The sequence below is a fragment of the Zeugodacus cucurbitae genome, chromosome 4 (genome assembly GCF_028554725.1).
Source record: "Zeugodacus cucurbitae isolate PBARC_wt_2022May chromosome 4, idZeuCucr1.2, whole genome shotgun sequence".
Taxonomy (NCBI): Eukaryota; Metazoa; Arthropoda; class Insecta; order Diptera; family Tephritidae; genus Zeugodacus; species Zeugodacus cucurbitae.
The window spans coordinates 71,861,137-71,877,772 of record NC_071669.1 but is presented as its reverse complement, the minus strand read 5'-3'; the positions used below and the strand labels follow the sequence as shown (position 1 = coordinate 71,877,772).

Here is a 16,636-nt window from a genome sequence, read left to right as displayed (position 1 = left end):
TCGCACTCAACGCGGGAACATCAATTTCCACTCAAATACGTGACGCGCCGCAGTTCCGAGTTGCCGCTTGTTCACGTCGCAGTTTTGAGTGAATTGTACTCGTGAACGGTCATAAATATTATTGTGAGCGGGGTTTTTTCGAAAATTTATAAAAATAAATAAATTCTTTATGAATATCGGGCAGTAAAGATACGAATAGGGTAAAATTGTTTGCCTACGAACGGTGTACAACAAAAATACAGCGAAGATTAGCAATAATTTTGTGTTTAATTCATGTGGTAGTGTGAATAGCGAGGGCGACTTGGTATGAAATCCGTCTGCGTTGTGAAACGAATCACAAGTTCGCTAGTGTTTTGCTAAATATTTTTCATATAAAAATTAACACCTACAAATATACAAACACAGCAGCAGCTGGCAGTGAACCAACCTTAAATATAATTAAGGTAAAGAATAATTTAGTGAATTCAGCAGTGTAGTGTTTTTGTGAATAAAGTGTAAAACAATTCAGAATTGACAGCGCAACGCAGATAATTTTAAAGAAGCAAACAAATAGAAGTGTATCGTATATATTGATAATGCTCTTTCCAAGTGTAAGATGAATATAAAATGCAATCTAGTTGATTTAATAAAAGTGTACAACTACGTTTGAATGAAACAAAGTGAAAGTGGAGAAAAAATAATTTTGCATTGTGGTTAAGCAGTTGGCTAGTAGTAGTGCAGTTGAAAGAAGCAACAATTGAAACGCCACAACTGAAAAGTTAGTAATACTGAAATTGCGAATACTAGTAAATTTGTTGCAAAGCTTACGCGTTATAAGAATCCGAAATAAATTTCGTACGTCGTCTAATTTTTAAAGTGATACAATTTCGATCAGAACAGAACAAGAACAGAGATTTTGGCGCAAAAAGTGGACGTTCAAGGTTTTCCATAATAGCAGCAGCAAACAAGGTGAGTTTGAATAGAACTATGTATAAGGCGAAGTAAAGATTATAGCAGCAACGCCTACTCGTTGAAATTCCAGGTAGCTACACCTAAAAAATCTCAGCATACAAGCTGACTGACTAGCTGTGTACAAAGTAAATAGATAAAATGTTGAAAGTGCCTAGAGGAGTCTGCTTTGTACTCGTATATCTTGCGCGGTTAGCAAAACGTGCTACTTTTGTACATGTGCAGCTGCTTCTCGGTCGCAGAGCCACAGCCAGAGCCAGTTTGTGCGAAGCTGAAAAAGGGCGTTTTTTGCAATACATCCCCATTTTGTTTGTTTTTCTGCTCTGTTTGTGAATTCTTCCTTTTGCAATTTCCACGCTAATTCTTGCTTGACTCCAATCCTGTACTGGTGTATTTTGCCACTCTTGTTGAATGGACTTCCAATTGAGAATAATCTCATTTCCAGTTGCTCAAATCGCATTTGTTGAGCTACGATTTTATGTGCTTCAGTGTTTTATTAAGTTGTTAGGTTTGTTTATAATTTGTTAAATAGCTCTTGGATTGTTTTAATTTAAGATTCGATTTTTGTATATCTGTACTCGTACGGATTTGAGGGTGAAAATGTTATTAAATTAAATTAATATTTTTTTATAACAAAACATTCAACAAAAATTCTTTATTTCATACAGCAGTGTGCATAAAACAGTGGACAAAAACACATTTTAAATTTATTTCAATGAAACATTTTACGTTAAAAAAATATGAATAAAAATGATTTTCGAAATAATTGGTTTGTTTAATTGAAACCAAAGGTAAGAACAATTTAAAAGGAAGTTTAACTGCTTTGGGAGTGATACTTTTTGTAATTATAAATATATTTTGAAAAAAAAAAAATATTTACATTAATTTACTGAATTGCTGAATTATCTATAGGTGTTAGTACTTAATATTTATGTAAATTGCGCGCTTCGTTTGTCAGCATTCGGTTTTCACATTTTCCATCGCAATGTGCAATGCCTTTTCGCCAACACTTTCTCCTCACCTCGTGCAGCCACAACAGAAAATGCTAGCGTTGCGCCTATGTAAATATAAACAAGTGCCACAATTCATGCGAATTAAATGTACAAAAAACATGAGCAAAATGTATGCGGCGAATATGTGCCAAAAAGAAAGTAACACAAAATAATTACATCAAACAAAGCGTGAATTGTTTAAATACGTGTACACTGTACACCAATGAAAAACAAACATTTGTTGCTAAAGTTTTGTAGAAATCAATATAAACTGCGTTTGTATAAATGCTAAGTACTTAAAAAAAGTATATTGAAAACTTTTTCTTTTAGTTAGTTGCTTATTTTTGCCTCCAATGTGTGTATAATTAAAGAGAACTTAACCACTAAAACAGAAATATTTCTGTAAAGTACAATCGGTCAATCATTCAGTCAATCGGTGAATGAACGGTCGGTAGTTTTTATTTTTAATCTGTATTTAGCTTCACACTTGCTGATTTGCCGCTTATCAGGTTGAACTGTTGCCTTTCTGTACTTTTGCAAAATATGTGTGCGTAGTGTCTCTGGTCGCTTCATCGAATTTTCTGTTTTATTTAAATTATATTTGTTATAAATTATACACTCGACTGAGTAATGTTTAGACTGTAAATATATTTAAATAATATTAAAATAATTTCTATAATATTTGTGATAATAACATAAGTTATGTATGACCGATAATATTAATAAATATATTTCAGCGCAAATAATTTGCTTGAAGACATGTTTTCGAAGTAAAAGTATGGCTTTTCGCTTTTTTTACAGATTATTTCTAAAGCCCACCCTTTATAATCACTTAATTGTGCTTAAAATAGCTATATTTTCATAAACTCATATGTATGTAGGCATGTGTCTATGTGTGTGCACTTAAATTGGTTTCGATTGAGTGTAATTTGTTTTTATTTATTTCCACTTGCAAACATACAAATTACATATAGCGAAGTGTCGCATCGGCTTTGCTGCAAAGTACAAAACGCATTGAGGCGATAAATTATTCAGTGCATGTTGACTGCAGGAAACCACTGGGACCGTTGACCAACCAACACTAAAATAAATAGTGAATACTTTGACTAATAAAATATGATAATAGTTGGCAAATTAAGAAGAGATGTTTTCTTAAATTGTATGCTGTTAGCAACGGTAAAGCATTTAAAAATCTGCCAAAGAAACAGAACAAAACAAATAACAGAAATCATTGTCAAAATATACAAATAATGTAAGAATGTGGAGAGCATTAACAAATGCTAAAAATCACAATTAAAAATAAATAATAACTTTTGTATGTGTTGACCGTACCTATGAATATGTGTTTAATGTGACATATTTTTTGTTTTCGAATTTTTGGTTTGGCTTTCAGTTCATTTGCTTTGACGCTACCGCTGTCCCGCGTTGGTAGAAAAGCTCATCAGTTCCACCTCATAGACGATACAAAAGCCAAGCGATCGCTGCAATGGCCAAGTGGCCACATACTTTCTTACACACATATGAATATATACTAGATATATATGTAGTACTACTATATACTGTATGTATGTATAAGCAAAAGCTAATGTTGAATGGAAAAATATCTGTGCACTTCAGCGTAGAGTCGTTGAACTCTTTCAAGAACAAGCGAGTAGAGCGTACCGCTAGCTGCCCAAGTAGCAGCAGCAGCAACAGACTGCCCGTATGCAGACAACATGCCGAAGCAATGGCGAAAGAAAACCCGTTCCGCTTCATTCCGTTTCACGTCAGTGCAAAAGCAATCAAAACAACAGCAACTACAACAACAACATTGGCAATATTAAGTAAATGAAATTGCTATTATTGCTGTTGTTGTTGTTGCTGGCTTGGCCACTTTAGCTGACGTTGGCGGCAGCTCAGCAACTTTTCATTTTCATTGCTCTATGAATGATCAAATGAATGGTCGCTTTGGCGTTCGTTGGCTGTGGCGACGGCGGCGACGTGTGACGCAAACGACGGTGTATTGCGTTCGTGCGCTCTGGAAAAAACGGTGGTCCGTTGTGGAGCTCCAATAGCTTGGTAAGGTGTTCCCTTGTGGGTATGCGTGTATTTGTTGTTGTTGTTTTGGTTGATACGTAAGACTTGTAAACTACAATTTAGGTGCACGTGTTGTGCGGACCTTCCGGTAATTTTTGGCAGTAACGAAATTCACATTTACCGTTTCACTTTACAATACTCAGTACGAGGAAGTTACGAACAGGTAATGAGCTTTGAGCAACCAAACAACAACAACACAAGCGCACACAAATGAATTAAATGTTTGAAAATTCCAAATGCTTCTTCCGACTTCATTAATAACAATTATTATTTGAAAAAGCTTCGCATACACAACTGTGGCAGCTTAAAGTGTACTCTGTTTAGGTTATTTTAATTGACGGTGTTCGTTTTGGGTTTTCATATAGATACATATGTAGTTTGCGGAAAGGTGTACAATATGAAGAAATTATTGCTGTATTTTTACAGATTTTGTATTGGAAAATTTATGTGAAGCTCTTCATTTCTTTATTTTATGTTGAACTGATGCTGATGTTAGATTATGAAAATTTCAAATACAAAAATGTAACACATAATTTTAAGAGTTCTTAAGAATCTTAGGAATTAAACTTAGTCACAGTTTCACTAAAGTTAAAATTATTAATTTTTAACTCTTTGTTTATTTATTGAAAGTCCATTGATCTCGTGAATACTCGTGGGATCATTGTTGTAATTTTCTTACAAAAGCTTTTGGTAAGTTTTTGGAATATTTGTTCAATGTTACCGTTTCGAGTATAAAAGATTTTTTAATATTCCTCAGTTGTTTTTTATTTTATAAAAAATATTTTTAACATTTAATCATATTTATATTTCCACGTGTAGTGTTCCGATGGACATATTACTCACAAAAGTGTATATTTTTTATTGAGAAAAAATCCAAATCGGTCATTTTTTTGAAACCCCATTTCTGAACGCAATAAAATGTTAAATTGTACACTCAAATATACATATGTACATGTTTGGCCATATTTCCATCCGCACCTTTTACGAAACATCCGACTGTTGACAGCTTGCTGTTGCGCTTCATTGTCAAACATTTCGCCTTCTGCAAGCCCCCCCTGTGAACGCGATGAATTTATTTTCAGCTCTCAGCTTTCCATCACTCTTTGTGTCGCTCCCCCCGCCCATTTAACAGCTTCAATAAGCGTATTTAAATTCAACACGTTTTGCGCTTCTGTCGCACTTATTTATGTATGTATGTATAATCCTCTTCAGGTGTTGCCCTCACGCAGTCCGTGTTACTTTCACTTTTCCTCTTCATCTTCATTTTGCTTCGACGTTCGCCGAATACGAATTTCCGGTGCTCAACGGTGCTACTGAGGTGCGTATATTTCAACGGATTTTAGCCAAACAAGTTGTGATGGAAATCCCCAAACATTTGGTTAAACATTTTGCGAAAAGTAAAGGTGATGTTTAAAAGACTTTTCTCTTTCTGTTTGGAAGCCAACACTGTTAAAATTGATTTGCAAATATTTATATGCATTTTCACCTCGTAAATTTCCTGCTTCAAAGCTGTTAGCTTCGCAAAATGTCGATTTTATGCACTTTGTTTGACTTTTATTTCTATTTGGTAATTGGGCTTGAAGGTAAAATTCATTGAACTTGATGTGAATGATATATCTAACAAAACATGCTTTTTAAAGAATTTAAGGCCCAAGAACATCTAATATAATTTTATTTTAGAATTGTATCGTGTCAACATCCAAACGATCCCATATGAAATCATATTATTATGTTCAACCAGAAGCCAAAGATGACGAGTGTCCAATTAAAAGCGTGTATTGGTAGAAATCTGTTGTAATGGATATATATTTTTTAGAATTTTCGTTGATGCAATAATCAAGTAGATACAAAAGGTCCATCTGTTATTAAATCTGTTCGAAGTATTTATTAAATATTCCGTATAATTCCAATACAAACCCCCATTTCTCACACATTGATATTAGTTATGTTCGCATCAAGCTCAAATTAACCTTGAACATTTAAACGTATACTATATTTATGAACATTCCTACACACTACCTACATGCTCCGTACTTGTACCCCATGTATAACTTGTTAATTCCGAAAAATGCTTCATTTCGTTTTGAGTGCAATTTTGTTAAGCTGCTGCCGAAAGAAACACGACGGTGCGGACAGGTTACTTTTAAGTGATGACATCACGAACATTTTCGGCACAAAGCGCAAAGATAATAATAATAAAAGCTAAGAAATTAGCAAGAACAATATTTGCACAACAAAAAGAAAATAAAAGGACTGTGCAAAGCAAAAACAGCAAACTGAAGAAAATATTAAATTAAGCGGTGTTAAGTATAGGTTAAGGCAAGGCAATGTGGGGAATAATATTCTGGTTGTATGTTCAGACTTGACAATGTGGTCCAATTATCACTTATTTTAAGCAATTTTCGAAAATTATTTTCAAAGTGTGAATTGTATTTTTTAAATGTCTTTTTAATATTTAAATTTCTGCTCTTTTAGTATTTTCTTTTCGCTCACACAAGTTAAATTGCCGTAAATAGTTTGTTTGTTTGCGGGTAGGTGGCAAGAAAGTACAAATTTCTAGCTATACACTTCTGACAGTTTAGATTTAATTTAATTTTTTATTTTATTTATTTTTTTTGTGTCAGCAAACGCCCATGCAAAACACGTATATCTCGTACTAAAAGCAACAACAACTAAACACTACGAATACCCAAGTAGTTCATGTGAAATTGTCTAAACTCGAAAACAACACTCGTTCGGTCACTTAACATTCTACAATCGTGCGGCTTACAGCTTAGAGCTCTTCAAACGCGTACTACTCCGCCGGTGCAAACGTACCGATGGAGGTAGGCAGGAGACTTTGTCGAATACCTTCAAAACGTGTTATGAAATTCTCGCAAAACACGATCGTGCTGCGGTTTTACACATTTGTTTTTTGATTTGTTTTCTTGATTTGTTGTTGTTTTTCGTTTCGGTTTTATGTTATTCTCTTCCATGTAAATATTATTTCAAAGCGTTTGTTGTGTGGTAGGCGTCGGCAGCGCTAAACAGCTGGTTGGCTGGGTAGTTCTACAACAGCGCGAGCAAGTATTTTGCTATGAGGTCTTGTGTTGTTTGTATTGTTGTAGTCAAAATATTTATAAAAACGTGTAAATACGGCTCTAACTAACAAAATTAAAGTCATATTTTATTCAAATGATTTTATGATTGAAGTAATTAAAGTGATTTTTTAATATTGGCGTCCGTTAAGACCTCGAAGAATGCTTGTAAAAATTATAAAAAATATTGAATTTTAAGTTTTGATTAGTTAATAGTACAACACTTCAATACGCTACGGTCTCGTACGAGTAATAACTTATGCGCATACAAGCCTGACAAGTGCTGTGGAAACCTGCGCCGGGCATGTAGACAAAAGTCAGCGGCAATAAATGGCTTAAAAATTTCCGTTGCTAATTTGTTTAGCAATATTTTTTTTGAATTGACTTGACTTTCAAACTCAATGTTACCTTTTTGGCAATTCCCGCGCGCTCATAACCTTCCGCTTGTTTTCTTCAAATTTCAAGCTATTTGTTTGTTTGCTTTGGCATCGTGGCGTCGAGTCGCTGCGAAGCGTTTACACAAAAACACAAAAAAACTTATATAAACATACTATATTTATACTACATACATATGTACATGTATGTAGTTAATATGTCTGACTTTGTTTAAGCGCTTGAAGGAGACGCACGCATTGCGCTTTGTGTGCACGTTTCTTTGTGTGTATTCATCTGTGTGTGTTCCGCCTTTATTTATTGTTATTAATATTATACTCCGACGTTTGTTTCCTTTTTTGCGCCTCATTTGTTGCTGTTGCTTGTTGTACTGCCACATTCCAAACAAAATGCTCGTTTTCGTTTCGCTTTACGGTTTTTAATTTGCATTTATTAATTTGTATCTTTCGCATTTGTAACGCATTTGGTCGCTGTCTGAGCGTTAGTGTTGTTGTTGTTTTCTACACATTTCATCTTATTTTTTAATTTTAAATATTTTTACAATTCATTAAGTGTTGTTGTTTTTTTTTTTTTTTAATTTGTTTGTGTTTGCAAAGCGACGGCGGAAACAGCGTGACGTAACACATACTGTCCCCTCTTGCTCCTCCTCCAACCATTTGCGCATAAAAATGCCAACAATTTGTGTTTCGTGTGAAGTTATTAAGCAAGTTATCATAAGCAGCAAGCACAACGTATCTATGAATGACCCTCTGCACTGACATTTCAAATTGCTGGGGCCGCTAACAACCGGCATGCGTGAATTTGTTTTAAAATACTGCACTGAGTATGTGGGAAAATAGTCGCTTGGTCCATGGCTACACGTAATAATGACTATTTCTGCAATTTTGAAGCGAAATGAAGTCGGAAATGCGGAAAGCATTCGCATAGCAAGGGATTACGGACGGATCCGAACTAGAAAAACGAGTGGGAGCTCCTGTCTTTCCCGCAAAATTAGATATCAAAATCGCATTCCGCTTATCATATCACCGCAGTCTCTTTCAAGCGGGCATCACTGCAGTTGTAGAAGACCTGCTCGTATTGACCAGGAGAGTGCTTTCAACGAAAAAAATATTGATATAGATTGAAGATATTTTACAATGATTTACTACAGAAGCTACTAATAAGTAGAAAAAAGGAGAGAGGCGTTGTACAGTAAAATAATGGCAACTACTCGTCACGGTTTCCTTGAAGATGTCTTGGAAGTGGTTCACATTAAGCATTTTAGATTGATTAGCTTTATCAGTGCCACAGAAAAGTCACTGTGATGTCACAATGGGCCTCCAAAAAGGCTGGATGCGTCGTCAGACATCCACTGTGCCTACTCATCTACCTATGAACGGATGGAACGCATTAAATATTTTGCAAATAATAAAAAAAAATTAAAAAAGAAAAATAAATTATAATAAAATTTTTGATACAAAATTAATAAAAATTATTTTTACCAAATTTCGGACTAACTGTAAATTGTAGTCCGAAAACACATTAATCAATTGAAACGGCACAAAATTAGTTTCTCAGTGCAGTAAGTGACATAACATCACTCAGTGTGAGCAGGCAATAAATGCTTCCACATACAAATTGAATGCGAGCGCACACATCATGTTAATGTGTAATGCGCTTAGCTATGCGCAAATGTTAATATGTACATATGTACATAAATACATTTATGGTTGTATATAAATAAATAGGCGGCGTGATGTTAAAGTTCAGCTGTGTGATGTGACGGTGGAGCAGAGCTAGAAGTCGTCGCGTCTGGCGGCAGCTGACAACCGAATTGTGTGCCGTAGTCGACAGTTTATGTTGCGTCATTGTTGTTGTTGTTGGGCAAACAACCGGAGTTGGAGCATTGACAATGCAGCTGGCAATCAAACGCGTACTCACTATGACATCTGCCCGACTTGTAGGCCAACTGACGGACGGACGGACTGACTTGCTGGCGGACTGGCAGCCCAGGGTCGTAGTCGTGCCTGCCATATTATTTGACTTGAAGGCATTTCGCTTGTGGATTTTCATAATTTTCAATAAAATAAAGAAATTTGTGTCAACCGGAATGTGGCGGAGCCAGCTGGCAGCCGTGCGCATTTCTGTGTGGATTCATTCAATATTTAAGCGTTTCTTCACTTTGTACTCGTATGCGCTATTATGATTTAGTCGGTTTGTCGGTGCGCCCGAGAATTTGTCCCATTTCCCACGCCTAGCGGGAAAGCAATGAAAGAGTACGTCTGTTGTTTGTCAGCAAAGCGGGAAAGCACGCAGCTGGCAGCTGAGGCGGGCGCTGGTCCCGGGGCTGTGGCGGTGCTGTTGTTAATGCCTGCGGTGTGTTTTACTTGTAGCCATTTTCCACACGCCCGCACTCCTTCCACTCTCCACTCAAGCACATGCGCCTACTTGAGTCCCCCATTTCTGGCAACTTTATGCATGTTTCCCCATTTTCCATGGCAATCCTGTCTCTGCCTCTGTCTCGGATGCTGCTGCCCCACTTATTTATGCAAATTATGTTGTGCTGTGCTATGTGAAGAAAAGAAGAAAATTAATGAAAATTTTACAAGCTCAACAGAAATTTACGCTGCCGCACAAGATGTTGCCGGCTGCTCCAAGATGTTGTCGGTTCAAAAGTTGCACGGTGTTTGTGCTTGCTGTTGTTGTGCATTAATGCATGACCCACAAATCAAATTAACATACAAACACAGGCACACATGAGTGAATACAAGTGTAACAGCCAGCAGGTTGCTTATTAGCAGATGGTCGATCTTTCCAATTTTATCTCTTCCAACTTTGAAGCGACCTGAATGTAGAACATTTTACTGCCTCTCGCCTACTTGGCCATTCGTTGGAAGTGTTAAAGTTAAAATATTTATGCGTTTGCAAATAAAGTTTTTATTACCATTTCTGCTCCAACTCCTCGTTCTTGTGTGCGCCGGTCGCCGGCTTTTGGTTCCAAATTTTTATAGCCATGTTTTCTTAACTTTATAGGTAGGCAGGTTACTTAATAAGTAGATTCTTGCCTGTTTTTGTCGTGTCGCAGTGCAGTGTTTGAAATTCATTGAAATGATTATGCAACTTCTAGCTTTTATGGCTGAAGCTGTTATGGACAAAGCCCGAAATCACACTTCCAATCAAGTAATTGGTATTTTAGTCAAATGCCTTAAAAGTGTTGACAAAAATTCCTTTTTTTTTTTGAGTGGAAACCATTTATATTATGCGAATTTGAGAAGACAGTATGTCATCCGTGGGAGGATGAAGTGCTCTTTCGATTTTAAGTGTCAATACTGTTTAGTCATTCCGCTGGGATACCATAGCATCCGGTTTTTGTGATCTTCAGCTCCATCTTAATTATCTTTTTAGTTTGGAAATAGCTATTAACTCTAAGGGATCTTAACGAAATATTTTCAGAAATTAAATTGTTTTTGTGACTTCTATTTTTATTAACTTTTAAACTATTTATGATTGTTGTAGTAAATTACTTAATTAACTGTATACATGTTCTTCTCTTCTACTTGCAGGTATGTATTTTCAACAAAAACGATTGCAGACGATTTCAAAAACTATTTACTCATTGATGAAAAGGTATGAATGGAGGAATTTTAGTATAAACATGTACGAAGAAGGGGCGCAAGTATAGGAATTGCGACTAGCGTCTGTCAGACAGATTGTTATTGCGAAAGTTCGATTTGTTTATAGAAATTTTAAAACTGCAGCATTCAAATAGTAAATATACCGTTTGAAAGCAAATAATTTGATGAGCATTATTTAAGCCATTAAATTGTTTTTGAATCGTATAAACCGGAAAACTCGCGTCTGGTAATGGCAGATGTGGAAATTCGCTTGTCTACTAGTTACACAAATTATGCAAGCAGCTGCTCGCAATTATTTACAAGTGTAGTATATATAAAATTATGTATTAGCGTTTGTTTTGTAAGTATCTAACAAATTCGATCTAATATCTCATCCAACTGACGCACCAAGATAGTTCGATAGGCATTCAATCCTAAAACTGGCACAAAAAAGTTTCACAGCTGTCAGCTATCGGCGAGTATTTTCGACTTTACACATATGGTTTCCGAAAAAATCACGGGCAATACTATATTATCATTAAAAATAAATAAATCATTAAAAATATAAAATGTTTATTGACTTGCAATAATATTCAAGTATTCGTGAAAAATTATCGTGATCGTGAAAAATCGTGAAACAGAATCTAATTTGTGCAATGGTTTAAAGAAAATAATTTGAATTCAATATAATATAATGGTCTTCTGGAGCACATTGCCAGTAGAAGCTGAGAGACCTCGTCACTACTACTTGACTGCTTTTAGCACTTACTGTTGCTAGTTAGCTACTGATATACAGCACCAACGCACAACTATTTATCAAATATTAATTTCCTGTTGCTACTTTTAGCACCGATAAACTGGCTGCTGGCTGCGAAGGCATACATATATTCATGAGTAATTTTATTTATAAACATGAGTACATATTTATGTATGTGTGTGTTTGGCTGATAGGTAACAACAACAATAACAACACGATAAACCAGGAAAAAAATCAAAAGTTATGCGGAATGGCAAAAAGAGAAATACAGAAAAATGCTGCATACTTCTGCAAAAGCAGCGTAATCAAATAAAAATTCAAGCCACAAACTCCTATGTATATTATTTTGTTGTCGGCACTCTTTTTTTGTTTTGCTGAATGTTTGCTATTTCTCACTTGTGGTCTTACTACATATTTCACTTATTTTTAGTAATTCGGTTATTGTTTTGTACGTTGTTGCTTTTGTTGTTGTCCGTTGAACTAGTTAACGTTTCCAGCATTCAAAATGAACCACAATTAAAATGTTAACTTGCTTTTCTCATTGGTTAAATATTGTTTTTCAACTGTTGTTTGTTTTTGTTTTTGTTTCTTCTTTTTTGTATTTCCTCTTTTGCCTGCCATTTTTGTACGACAAGTTGTTATGCGATTTGATTTGGCACTTTTGTTTTGGCTGGCATTTGTGCCAAACGTCTAAACTCGTTTTAATTTTTTATTAACTCTATAATATCATTTACTGTTTTTGAAAAGTTGACGCAACAGCCAGGCTATGTGCCACACACACACACCAGCATGCAACTACCGTTTGAGGCAATAGCGCATAGCGCTGGTGGTTAGCGGTGTTTATGCTGATTGCGAATTGTGAGTTGTGAATTTTTAATACGAAACCGCAAAGTGAATGGTTCGAAACACGTTTGCATGCATGTTTTATGTCTATGCGCGAGCGATTACCTCTGTCATTTGTTGTTTTATGGTTTCGTTAGCGTTTTTGCAACCAATGGACATGCATATCTACATACATATCTATCTGGAGCAGTTTTCAAACGGAAAATCGTAGGTTGGGATTACGAGAATGTCAAGCGTATTATTTCCTTTTTTGCTGCGAAAAAACACTAAATTTGGTGTGAACTTGTGATTTCGTAAGGGTTTTTGGATAAAAAATAAATCGTGAAATCTTGCGACAAAAGCGAATTTGATTGGGAAATACAATACCCTTGTAAGGCATTGTAAACCGTAGTTCAAGTAAGTGAACTTTTGGCTCAAATCATAAAATATAGAAAGAGATCTAAGATAAAAAGAGATTTTACAAACTCATTTTATGTCTTTAAATGTCTTCCATTACCCATCAATCTCAGATCCGGATTTTCATCTAATTTTAAAGAATTTGTAGAGGTTTTTTTTCACAAAAAAATGTGATCATCAATGTCACTATTCCGAATTTATGCGTATAGCTCTTTATTTGCCATTTAATTCATTGGCAAATTGGCTTCAAACATTCAAAAAACACAGAACGATTTATTTGCATTCAACATTATCATATACATTTATGTATTTTCCTTCCTCTATTTTTTGTGTGTTTGTTTTTGCTGTGACAACCCTCAACTTAGGTGTTTCTTTGTCTTCGCGCATGATAATAAAACGTGCTAGTTATTTTTAAAATACTACCTCATCGTTGAAAACACCAGACACTTAAATGAATAAATGACATTTTAATATAACTCGATGAATCCACAACAAAGTCAAGTCAACGTTGCCAGATGCTTATGTTCTTTAACATACATATATTTATATACACACATTTATATATGTGTGCGTGCGCTTTCTTAAATTCATTCCCCTCATAAATAAGAATTTATTTTAATGCACCATGACTTTGATGCGTGAAACCCCTTTTGGCACAGTGTTCTTGTTGCTATTTCATTTGCACAATCGAACTTAAGGTGGAATAACATATCTACACATTTACTTGCTATATACTTTTGTATTTATACAGCAAGGCAAAGTGCGAGTGGATTAAATAAAAATAAAATAAAATATAGTGAAAGCGAGATTTGTCACGATCTATATGTATCTGAGTTTGAAATGAGTATATAGTATTTACATATATGTAGATCAGTTGGGGAGATGCGATAAAACAAAAAAAAAATGTTTTCACTTGCTTATTTTTGAAAACATAAGATGGGAAAGTTCTTAAATTCGAATAAGATTAAGTGTTTGAATTGTTAATAAAAAAGCTACTTATTGCAATGTTACGTTCTTATAGCCATCTGAAAACTAAATCAAATCTATAATTGAAAAAAGTCAACTTTCTTCAAGCACAACGTCAACCAAAGAAAGTCATGAGAAATCTATTACATTCCAATCAATTTACAAATTTTCTTTGAAAACTCACAAAATCTTCTAGTTATTTAAAATTCTTTGAAAACTACACTAAAAATACAAAAATACTCATAGCAATGATACGCAATCGTAGAAAAGCGCAACGCCAAAAACACGCAGGCAAACGCCGAAAGGTGTGTAGCAAACGAAGTCGCGAGCGCCGACGAATCGAACGTGAACAGGAGAAATTGCGCAAATTGTCATTGAAATTTGGCAAAACGATAGCGCCGAACTTTGGGCGCGCTTTTGAGAATAACAAACGTCAACTCACACGTCATCCGTATTTGAATTATTTGCGACACTTCAAAACCAAACATCCGCGTTACGGATTCGCGCGTATCTTGCGTGAAGGCGCCAAAGCGTGGAAGCGCATGGCACCCGAAGAAAAGGCGAGCTTCACGCAAAAGGTATGAAAGAGCAATTGTTTTATATACAATTACATTATATGTATATCTCTCCCGCCTAGGAGGTGCTAAAAAATTTACGTGAGGAAGAGCGGTTACAACGCAGTTCAAATTTGTTGCCAAACAGTTCCTTACAGTTCGACTATCGTCCACAGTCGCTGAGTACCAAACGTAATATCGAACGAAAGTTACGAAATCGACAAAAAATACCGCGACCCGAACATGGAAACGGAGAGCGAAGACCTGTTAAACCAAATATATGGTGTAATTTTTATTGAGTGCTTCGAAAAGTATTGAATTCTGACTAAATCCTTTTTATTGTATCGTAAAATTTAGAAATTATATATTGCCGGTTTTTTTTTGTGGTAAAGTTAATCCGTGAGATTTCTGTGCTATATGTATATATGTGCCTTGTTTAAGGAAGTGTTGAAAATGCTGAATAAATATAGTAAACTTGTATTATCTACATATATATCAAGTTGAGGGGGAACATCTCGTTTCGAGTCCACTCAGACTTGTTTTGGTCACAGCGAGATCGCTGGGGAACAATCAATCAGATCAGTTGTCCTCTTACATTTTCCCGTTGGATCAATGGAGGTCCTTTCATTCACGAGTTATGTAAACTCTAGTTAAAAGTCAGAACCTTATCGGTTGTGAGTTCCTTTGGCCCAGATTTGAACGCAAGAGGTTCGATGAGCTACTTACTCGTAAAAAGGTTATATAAGGGCCATCTTTCCGATCTAGCCTCTGAACCTAACCTAAGTTGATTCGTTTCGATTCAACACTAATGAAACAAGAGATTTAAAGAATTCATAAGAATGCTCCGAAAACATTGTACTTATTTATCCGTCACTTATCGGTTAAAATTTGGATAAAATAAATGGAAATTTTCCAAAAGCGCACAAATAAGATGAAAGAGAAATTAACGAGCAGTTCATTTCGATAATTATGCAATTTCAAAACTTCTGGCATTCTATTACACATTCTGATACAATTACTGCTATCTAATAAATAACATATAATAATAAAATTGCAATTTTTTATTTTCCATTTTGCTTCTACGTTTTCAAGTACGTGAAGTATCTGATTGCTCGCACGCTCATATAAATTTGCATTCGATTGACAGTCGTCAATTGACATTTTGTGCGTGTCGGCATCCAACGACATCGAATCGCTAAGAATGCCACAATCGGCAATCGACGTCGTCGTATCCATTGCTTCATGATATCGTTTTACTATCGGGTGTCGTAAACGGTGTTGTTAGTGGCATTTAATGGTTTGTTATCGAATTCCATTCAAATGCAATGAACCCCCAGACACCACACGACAAAACATTCGCTGAAAACACAAAGTAACCGAGCCAAAATCAAGCAACCAAAACCAAAAACCGAACAATGCCAGGTAAATTTGCTTTTAACTGACAGTTAATAGATTCTAATTTACATTTACTCATATCTGCCCATATTCGCAGTGTACGGAGTGCCATTTACGCAATGTAATGTATTTCGACCGTATTTGAGGCGAGAGATTTGGAATTGTATGTTTAGTAGTAGTTTGGAAATCTGAGTCTAGACATTGCTTACAGTGTTGGCAAATTAGCATATGCGATAAACAGAAAATATAAATATATAATATAGAGAACTCTAAAAATTGCACATTTTGAAGACTGATTAATATAATAGTAACATATCAGATCATCAAGTCCGAGTACAACAATAATATACGTACACTGATCTCTCCAGTGGTACGTGATTAATGACTTTTCTACAGTTAATACATCAGATCGTAAATATTTCTATAATTTTATTCCAAGTGACACCCATTATTCCTACATCGGATATTTTTTAAACGATCTGTCAGTGAATTATGCATAATTAAATTATTGTTCGTGACACGTTTATAAAAAACAAGTTAAATTAGAAAAATATAAAAAAATAAAATACTGACAATTTTAAAAGTTCGAAATTCCTTTAACTTTTTAAATTATCAAATATTTTAAGACATATGTATTTACATTAGC

General features: G+C 35.1%; 2 protein-coding genes across 2 annotated transcripts in view; both read left to right on the top strand.

Moving 5' to 3' along the window:
- Positions 1–16,636, top strand: part of LOC105212229 (phosphatidylinositol 4-kinase beta) — a 115,150-nt gene continuing 98,514 nt past the window's right edge. Inside the window, exon 1 of the mRNA XM_011184098.3 lies at positions 1–948. The gene's annotated coding sequence lies outside the window, so the exon portion shown is untranslated. The remainder of the gene's footprint in view (positions 949–16,636) is intronic.
- Positions 14,137–15,082, top strand: LOC105212239 (protamine). The gene is made up of 2 exons (XM_011184108.3): positions 14,137–14,619; positions 14,679–15,082. Exons 1-2 carry the CDS (start codon positions 14,290–14,292, stop codon positions 14,892–14,894), a joined length of 546 nt encoding a protein of 181 aa, XP_011182410.2. The 5' UTR covers positions 14,137–14,289; the 3' UTR covers positions 14,895–15,082.